The 9,985-nt window shown below is 40.6% G+C and overlaps 1 protein-coding gene across 8 annotated transcripts in view; it reads right to left on the bottom strand.

Annotated features, from left to right (window-relative positions):
* Window positions 1–789: 789 nt before the first annotated feature.
* evl (Enah/Vasp-like) overlaps window positions 790–9,985 on the bottom strand; it is a 176,129-nt gene continuing 166,933 nt past the window's right edge. For 6 of the 8 annotated variants that reach the window (XM_008116937.3, XM_008116936.3, XM_008116943.3 and 3 more), the window contains 6 exons: window positions 8,077–8,140; window positions 7,628–7,694; window positions 7,460–7,522; window positions 5,866–5,932; window positions 3,757–3,814; window positions 790–1,432 (listed from right to left, as the gene is read on the bottom strand). In XM_008116937.3, coding sequence (XP_008115144.2) covers window positions 1,395–1,432; window positions 3,757–3,814; window positions 5,866–5,932; window positions 7,460–7,522; window positions 7,628–7,694; window positions 8,077–8,140 — 357 coding nt within the window. In that variant the 3' untranslated portion in view covers window positions 790–1,394. The remainder of the gene's footprint in view (window positions 1,433–3,756; window positions 3,815–5,865; window positions 5,933–7,459; window positions 7,523–7,627; window positions 7,695–8,076; window positions 8,141–9,985) is intronic. The other 2 variants (XM_008116941.3, XM_008116944.3) reach the window with 1 other exon arrangement.

Below are 9,985 nucleotides of genomic sequence, written 5' to 3'. Positions count from 1 at the left end.
AAATCTTTAACAAATCTCATTTTTGAAAGCACAACCAGGGGACAAACATTATTTATATTCATACTAATATCTGCCAATTAGCAATCTCGGGAATATACATTGTAAATAGAATGTGATACCTATGCCTTACACGCTGGAAAAATGATCCTGTTTAGCCGGTATTGCACTACCTGACATCCGTCAGGAAGAATCAGTCTGTAATGAAAGGATTAAGGCACTGGCATCTCCAGCCCATTGTCTCTTTGGATACCAGCTAGTATGCAAACGTCTTCAATCAGGAAACAGCTTCCTAAGATCCAAAGAGATACTCGCAGGAATGCCCCAGCAAGCGAGAGTCCAAAAGTGGCAGTCTAAAACCCGGAACCTCAATCACTGGCTGATAGCAGATGAGAAACACATCCCCTTGGGCACATAGAAAACTGGACAACTAGGAAGGTGCCAGACTGCACTCTGGCACCACGAGATGCAGAGCCAATCTTAGAAAATGGGGCTACAAAGTGGAGTCCACGACATGCGAGTGTAGCGAAGAGCAAACCACAGACCATTTACTATGCTATCTGAGCCCTGTCACATGCACAATGCAGGACCTTCTCACAGTGACACCAGAGGCACTCCAAGTGGCCAGCTTCTGGTCAAAGGAAATCTAGTATAATGCCAAGTTTTTAACTTTGTGTTTTTAAATACATTATAATTAGACCCTAAATTCACTTCTGACACAATAAATAAAATAAATAGCGGAGTCCAAGTCTACTGCAGAAAGATGAAAGAAAAGCCAAGCAATGCACAATGTGGACAATGAACAGTTTATTACCAATATGAACACAGATACTGTGATGCACTGATGTACCGCTTTAATATTGTGATAGCTCTGAGACCAGTGACTTGCTGGTTGACAGCTGGCATCTTTCGGCTTCCACTGGTAATGCCACAAATAAGATTCTGTTGGCAAAAGGGTCTTCATTTACAATGCAGACTACCAGTAAAATTACTTTGAAGTCATCTAGTAAAAGCGAATGGTTCACGTGTTTCTTTACCTACTATATACTAAAAAGAAAAATGTCATACATTTAAATAAGCAAATACAAAATACAAAAAAGGCTGACCAATTCTGATGTGCATTGTCAGATGAAATTTAAAAAATCCAGAAATTTAAATTTTAATATTTTTCTTTTTTACGATTTTAAGACTTTTTTCTTTTCTTTCGTTTTTTTTTAATGAAGCAAATCCAAGGCAGCAGCAAGCTTCAAAGTCTGCTGAGTCTGCTAATAAAAAGGATTTTAGAACAAAAGACAGTGCCAGGTGTCCTCTTTCACCATCTTGCATGATCTTGGTACACCTAGAAATGATCCAATTGTCTCTTGTCCTTTTTCAACGTCCGGATGATTCCATGGTCATTATGTTGTGCTGATTCTACTCAACTCCTGCCTGATAGCTAGGGAGAGAAAAAAAAAGAAAAATGTGCTTAAGGCTAGAAGATATTATTATTATTATTATTATCATCATCATCATCATCATCATCGACACAACGACGTTGCATGACACAGCAAACAAGATAGATATGCTGGATTTCATATCACAAATCACAATTCGATCTGGAAGGCCCCAAGTGTTTCAAGAAGACCCAGGTCTTTCCCGCTAACAAATTACCTTGGCACAAAGCAGGGTTTTCCTTTGTACCGAATGCAGTCGCATTTACGTGGGCCATAATTTGGACACCCCACGTAAAGAAGCAGGGGCTGTCTGGATGGGCCTGTAGTTAGCCTAAGCTCCCACTGGAAGGGAAAGTACCTGCATATGTGAGTAACCTGTGTGCACTCTTGTTTCTTCCCTCCTAGAAATGAAAATCAGCTGTTTTCCCTCCACTTGAATTGCCCCCCCCTCCCCGTCTCACCCCCGCATCATGTCAGTGGCCTGAGCAGCCCATTGAACATGACAGTTGCCTAATGGATTAAAAAAACACAGGCTGTGGTTTCCTGAAGTCAGACATATTTAGGTGAGATTCAAGTGTATGTAGCACATTTGTTCCCTTACACCTCAGTAAGAGTTTTGTAGGAATCCTCTTCACCCCACTTTCCCATCTGTGCTGCAGATTAGCTCTGTGATTTTGTAGTTGTGTTTTTCTTGGCTTTTAATCTTGCTATACCTTGCAAATAAGCAAATCTAGGTATATACACGATCTTTACCACTCCATTCCCCCCACTTCTCCAAGGAGGGGTTACTATGGGCCTCATCACATTGAGGTCTAGAAGCACCTTCACTGCTTTGTTGGCACACTGCTGGCACGAAGTCCCCAGGAGACCATCAGATGACACAGGGCTACTTCTGGCTGGGTTCCATTGTGCTCTGTGCTGGTAGTGCAGAGAAACGGAGCCCAGATTTCTCATTAAAAATGCCAGGGAGGAAATGGGAGGAAGCCAGGGGCAGTGGGGAAACATCATGGGAAGGGATCCCACAACCCATAACAGCGTTATGCTGCCCCACGGTTTCCCCCGTTGCCCCGCCCCGGCTTCTTGGCCTCAATGTGATAAGTTCCTCAGGCAAGCCTTTGTTTTCCCTTTAAGCACTGTATTCAGTCTCAATTTAGTAAAGAAGTCCAAGGGCAATCCTTTCATCCAATGTCATGAAAAGTGCCAGGGCTTTCCCTGCTCTCCCTCAACAAAGCAGCTTTTAGCACAAAGGCCAGGCTGTGTGTTTAAGGCACAGTTAAAGGTGCAGCAAGAGAAAATGCAAACAAAGGTGGGGAGAACCTGCTTTTCACCCAGCTTGAGTCTTTACTGTCTTTGTGTCATGCATAAGCAATGTGGTATGAGATGTTTATCTCCCAACATGCAAAGTATCTTAGTGCAATGGCTGTAACTCTTTATTTCTTGAAAACCCACTGCAGACCAGCAGACGATGGTTTGTGGACTGGCAATGGTCTACAAGCCACCACTTTGATTAGCAATGTGTTATGCAATACTGGCTTTAATACGAGGTTTAGGACAAAAAGGCTATTCTAAGCGATTATTTTCCAGTCTCTCTAGGAATAATTAATACCAATTTAGTGAGGTCAAAGTTGTGGTCCTTACATCAGTGCCAATTCATAAGCCATTGTTTACTGGTCTGCAGTGTATTTCCAGGAAAGAAAGAAACTATTGTAGTCAATGGGCACAACAATGGGATATTAGGGACAAAATTGCCAGTCCCTCATAGCAGTCCATCCTGCTCAGTTGGGTAGTTTGATAATAGCAATTCTTTGTGGGTGCTGGGTTTATATTCACACAGAAGTCTCTGTACATTTACTCAGAGTCTTTTTCATTATTATTTTTTGCAAGATTTGTTGAGAAAGATTTTTGCCTTCCCCTGAAGCTGAGAGAGTGTGATTTGTCCAAGGTTACCCAGTGGATTCTCAGGGCTGAATGGAGATTTGAACCCTGGCTTCCAGAGTTGCAGTCCAGTGTTCAAACCACTGCACTATTCTGGCTCTCAAACTGGGGAGATGCAATCCAAAAATGTATTCTTCTTAGCTTTGTTCTCATCAGCCTAACATTGTCAGTGGGAGGCTATGAAAGTTATACTGATATTATGTAAGTATAATATTGACTTTATGTAAATACATCCAGCCTCCCTTTCTTTTCTTCCCACATACATCCAGGTTGAAGCTGTGGGATTTCCTATACACTGATTAAATTGATAACTCACTAACAAGAAAAAAAATCTCCCTCTCTTTGTTTTTTTTAGCAAAGGCCAGCACAAAGTTTATATTTTCCTACTTACCATCGATTATCTCTTCTTTTACTTTGTGTAACTCTTTTACAACTTCCTCCAATATTTCCTAGGAAGGAAAAAAAACAAATAAAATAATGGATAGATACAAATGTCTTTAATAGTGCAGGAAAAGAAAGTTAAGCCACTTAGACTTATTTGAACTGAACACCATAGGGCAGAGCAGCCAGCACTGTTTACATGTTGCAATCAGCTTTCCTCTTCTGCCATGTGTGAGTACATTATTTAACAATCTGAAATAGTTGAAAAATCTGGCTTTTTAGTACTCGCACTCACCCCAGCAATTTTAGGCCCAGGACTAACAGTTTACTTTCAGTTTCTAAAATAATATAATAAAACTCTATTTCTATTCCACCCTATCCCCCGAAGGTGTGGGTCTTCTGGGGTCCTACATTTTTCCTACCCTTGTTATGTACAGGAAATCCCCAAGTTATGAACAAAATAGGTTCTGTAGATTTCTTCTTAAGTTGAATTTGTATGTTAGTCAGAAAAGGTACATTATATATATGGTGTTACACTTTAAAAATGTACATGTTCTGATTAACATACAAGTACATACATATACATATGTATATATTTGTATGTTAGTCAGAACAGGTACATTTTTAAACAGATACATTTATTTATATATATAGAGGGAGAGGGGGGGAGAGTGTTTTGGATGGAATAAGGAAGGTGTTTGCTTTGCTTTCTGTGCCCCTGTACAGAAAATTTCACCTCAGTTTCTGTCCCTGTGATAATTGGATTTTGAAAAATTTGGCTTTCGTGGAAACAAGAAATAGTGATAAAGCTTCACTGAAGACACCCTTTTCCCCATGATAACTCTTCCAGGAGTGAATATCCTGCTTCTTGGCAGGGGGTTGGACTGGATGGCCCATGAGATCTCTTCCAACTCTGATTCTATGATTCCCCTTCCTAGTGGTAGATTTCTCTCACTTCCTGTTGTCTCACCTGTTTGTAACTATGAGTCATTTGTAAGTCTGATGTTTGTAACTCAGGGACTGCCTGTATATATGTGCATCTTCTTGACTATTTATTGCTTTTATGAAACAGACATCTGCAATACAGACCTAGGACTGCGATCATGAATCAGGAGACATATCTTGAGCAAACAGATCATCTTCTGTCACAGCTCCACCAACAAACCCACTTTTGTCAGTGTTTAAGTCCCCCCACTTCTCAATCTCTGTTTCCATATGAGTGGAGAGCAAAGGGAGTAGCGGAGATGTGTCTAACTATTTTCATTTAGCTGAACACACTGCAAGAGGTGTTTTTAGGAATGTTCCTAGAGTCCTCAGGACATCCCCAAGACCCCTTCCACACAGGTGAATAAAATCTCACATTATCTGCTTTGAACTGGAATATATGGCAGTGTGAACTCAGATAACCCAGTTCAAAGCAGATATTGTGGGATTTTCCGTCTTGATATTCTGGGTTATATGGCTGTGTGAAAGGGCCCTGAGAGTCATGCTATTGCTGTGTGCCCAAGTAAAAGAAAATAGCAGGATGCAACTCTGCTATCCCCTCCCTTTTCCCACCAACATATAAATGGCCATATGGAAGACGGGGAGGCTGTCATAGTGTAAGCGGTGGATTTGGAGAGGTTAGGCCACTGCACGAATGGAACAAAATTCCAATCTCCACAATGGCCAAATAAGAAGATAACAACGGCATAAGTTGGACTTATACCATTATAATACACTAGTATAGTGGTACCCAACTTTTGGTTCTCCAGGTGTTTTGGATTTCAGCTCCCACAATTCTTAACTGCTGGTAAGTTGGTTGGGATTTCTGGGAGTTGAAGTCCAAAACACCTAGAGGGCCAAAGATTGGGAACCATCATTCAGTAGTAGAGAATGGAGAAGACTTCAGGTTTGTTTCTCATAACCTCCAGTTAGGTGGAAACAGGTAATTCGGAAGATGTTCACCATGATTCAGCAGAGAGGCTGCCAATCAGAGCAGACAGTGTAAGGAGAATACATCTGACCTGGAATAAGGTGGTATCCCATTTAGAACAAATTATTGTTTATTAGATATCAAAAAGCAATGAATAAAAGTCTCGCCCATCTGGACTGATGGAGGGATATACTAGGAACTCACTTGTTTCATACGATCAAAATCTAAGGTGTCCATTGCCACATCATTGCTGCTGCTTGCCGGCTTCATTCTTGAGAAAGAGAAAAACAAAAGGAAATAAAGGCAGGCATTCTCTGCTGTTTTGGGAAGCCACTGGCTATGTATATTAAGGTATTGTGCAAGCAATTCCTTATGAGCAAAGTGGAGCATGAAAGCAAGCGGAAGCCCAACACACAGCACATGAACTCTTAATTGCTTCTGACTCTGCATTGCCTCCCTCTTGCAGGGCAGACTTCCTGAGCAAACTTCATTAAGCACTTTCCACCTCCCATCACTAAAAGCATGAAAACACACTGGGAAGCGGGGAGGAGAGAGGCAAAACACATCAGCGTATGTAAGGATTTTTAATGAGTAATGCTAATCTAGATAATTTCCATGACTACTTCATTGTTGAGCTATTTTCTGCTGTTAATTATTTACTATGCTCTATTTTTGCAGAGGTTCTGGGCTAGGTTGCCTGCTAGGAGTATTTTCAAAACTTAATATCCTCCCATGCATCACCTATACCTTTCCCCCCCTAATAATGCCATTGGTGTTTCACCCATATGTCCCAACAAAAGGTAACCAATGTCTAGTTCCAAAAGGGTTGTTGTATGTCTTTCGGGCTGTGTGGCCATGTTCCAGAAGCATTCCAAAAGTTTGCTTCTTTTATCCAAGCATTTGGTTGCTGTTCATTCTGATATCAGATCCAGGGGGACCTCATGTGGTTGACACTGGGCAGTGCAGAAGATAATCGCCTGCAATTTGCATCTTACAAATTTCAATGTGTAAGTTGCAAGAAGGACCAAACTGTCTGCTCTGTTTGTTTTGGATGAGATGATATGGGCAGGACATTGAACATAGCCATTAACCATAAGAATATTTGCAGATACTGATCATAGAAATCAGCTTTTAATTTTGTTTGTGATGCAGCATTTTGAAAAATGCTTCCATGATATAGGGAAATACATAACCAGCAATTTAATTTTTCACGCTGGAACCTTTTGACTGAAGTGCTGCCAGGCTGAAATAAGTTTTTGGGATTTTGTTTGGTTGTTAATAATTATCAATGTGAATCCTCAGTGGTTACGAGTCCATTTTAAAGTCTTGTAATTACTCAACAGGATCACTTTTATTTAAAAAAGCATAATACAACCCCAAATTATGCACTTAGCATAATGTGTGGTTTGAGTCTCAGATGTCTTTTTCAGAGCCACCTGCAGCTTTTTATGCTTTTATAGAACAAGAAAAAAACTTCATTCATGTTTACTTGAGTGACTGCACTGAGACCAGCATTTGCCAAATATCAGGGAGTGAAAATGATAGCGAGGTGCATCTAGATAAGGCATGGACAAACTTTGGCCCTCCAGGTGTTATGGACTTTAACTCCCTAAATTCCTAACAGCTGGCTGTTAGGAATTGTGGAAGTTGAAGCCCAAAACACCTGGAGGACTGAAGTTTGCCCATGCCTGATCTAGATATACAGGTAGTTGCTAGCTGATGATGGAAAAATTATATAACTTTGCAAGGGATAAGCCAAAAGACAACAGAGGAGTCAGAGCAGGGGATTTTTTGGTACCTAGAGGATGGTTGGTATTGAATGGGGCTCTTAGGTTCAGAACATGTGTCCACTGATGGGTTTCTATGGCAATGAAATGAAAGCGCATATTAAATGAATATAAATGGAAACATCATGCATTAAGTACAAAACATGCAGGTGACCTGTAAAGGATGCTCTGCAGCTCACCTTGACAGTAAGGAAGCGACAGGCTTTTCCACAGAGTTGCTTCGCTCCCAAAGCTTCTTGCCAGCATCTGTTTAAAAATAAAAAATATCGCAAAACCTGATTATGATTATGAAGGAGGACCTAGAGATTCCTAGAGAATCTGGATGCTCCATTTTCACAGAGTGCAGGACTTCCATGACAATGGAAAAACTGCAGAGAAATTTCTCACTATTTTTAAACCTGAGAAAAGACCTCTATAGGAATCTCTAGGTCCTCTGGTGGAAGTTGACTACAGAGTTGTGCTAGAAGACAAAGAGATTCCAAGGAAGAACTTATTAATCAAACCCATGAATAACCCAATCTGCAAAACAATTGATTCAATGGGTTCAGAGCCAGGAGAGGGAGCTGAGATCCCATCACAGCAGTGACTGTTCTGGGAAGAAAGGCATCAGGTTAGCAGGACTGAATACCTGAAGAATTCTGCTGCTGAACAGGGCCTCGTGAAACAGGTGATGGGGAGGTGCTAGCGTCTTCCTAAAAAACAAGCAAAACAAAACACCAGTTTAGCATTTTGGAAGAACTCTCACTTCTCGATGACTATGGCATCTTGTCATATGAATCTCTGTACTATAGAGATCAGCAAGTGAGCCCCAAGGATGTGTTTCTTCCCTTCTACAGTGCTCTGTTGATTTTGCTCCAAAGTCTTTTTTGACCTCAGGAACCCAAGATGCAGGAAAAAAATGTAACTATGACTAGGCATATACATGTATAAATAACAGTGAATCAAAAATTATCTGCACCCTGGTTACATATTTATTTTAATCAATGTTCAAAAAAGACAAATACATCATTTTCTGACTTAATCTCCCTGCTTTCCAATGCACTTTGTCCATTTGTCAACAAGCTTTTGTACTCCCTTACTAAAAAAAAAAGTTTTAGGCTGAGCCGCAAGCCATGAATGCATCACTTTCTTCACCTCTTCATCAGACATGAATCTTTTCTCTTCATAGGGCTTCTTTCAGAGGACCAAATAGGTGATACATAGTCCAATGGGTAAGATCAGGACTATATGGAGGGTGTTTTAACACTTCAAAATGAAGTTTTTAGAGAGCGTCGACAGCATGAGCAGCAATGTGCAGACTTGCACTGTCAGGCAACAACACTGTGTCCAGCTCTGTGCACCACAATTCAAGAGGGATATTGATATTCTGGAAGGTGCCCAGAGGAGGGTGGCTAAAATGGTCAAAGGTCTGGAGACTACAAGGAGCATCTTAAAAGAGCTGGGGATGTTTAGTCTGAGAGGAGACATGATAGCCATGTTTAATATGTGAAAGGATGTGATAAGGAAGAGGGAGCAGGCTTGTTTTCTGCTACCCTGGAGACTAGGATTTCAAGCAATGGGTCCAAATTACAGGAAAGAAGTTTCCACCTGAACATTAGGAAGAATTTCCTGACCATAAGGGCTGTTCAACAGTGGAACTCTCTGCCTCAAAGTGTGGTGAATGCTCCTTCATTGGAAGCTTTTAAACAGAGACTGGATGGATATCTGTCAGGGGGACTTTGATTGTGCTTTTCCTTCATGACAGAGGGTTGGACTAGATGACCCATGTGGTCTCTTCCAATTCTATGATTCTATGAACACAACTTATTTATTTATTTACTATATTTATATACTGCTTTTCTCACCCGGGGGGGGGGGGGGGACGGGACTCAAAGCGGTTTACAACATAATAATGGCAAATTTCAATGCCTAACATACATTGTAATGAGCACTTTTGATTGTTGAACCCTTTTCACTGCGCGCTGCTCTTCTTTAAGGGTCCAATTATTGACAAAAGATTCAAATTATATATTCATTTTCTACAGGATACTCCTCCCTAGAGCAAACACAATGAAACAATGGGATTTATATAAGCATTGCTTTTATCATCAATGATTAGTTAGGCCTACTTTACTTGGGATTGGGAATTGGATTTAGGTCATAGTGCTTAACAATTATAACGATCTTGGAAAGCACATGTTCACATTGGCTTTTTTACCATATGAACACAGAAGCTGTTTCAGCACATCAGTCTGTTCGCTGAGTTTGAGACAAAATTGTTCAAAAGGATACTGTGGATCACAAGACCTTATCCATGCAAAGTATGAATTCTTTTAATTGACACACAAATCCAAACACACTGAAGAGGTCAAAATAATTGCTTGAACTATACATGGTGGCAATTCCTACTTTTATTCTCTTCTATGCTCCAATTTCCTTCTTGATTTTTCTGCAAGAAAGGGAATTACCAGGACCATAGTTAAGTGAAGAGAAGCTGCCAGTCTCCCCAGATAAGACAGGAAATTGCCTTGTACCAGGTCACACTATTTATTCATCTA

Source organism: Anolis carolinensis, chromosome 1, assembly GCF_035594765.1.
Source record: "Anolis carolinensis isolate JA03-04 chromosome 1, rAnoCar3.1.pri, whole genome shotgun sequence".
Classification (NCBI taxonomy): Eukaryota; Metazoa; Chordata; class Lepidosauria; order Squamata; family Dactyloidae; genus Anolis; species Anolis carolinensis.
Note: the sequence above shows the minus strand (reverse complement) of the source record. Positions and strands in the feature narration are given on the sequence as shown.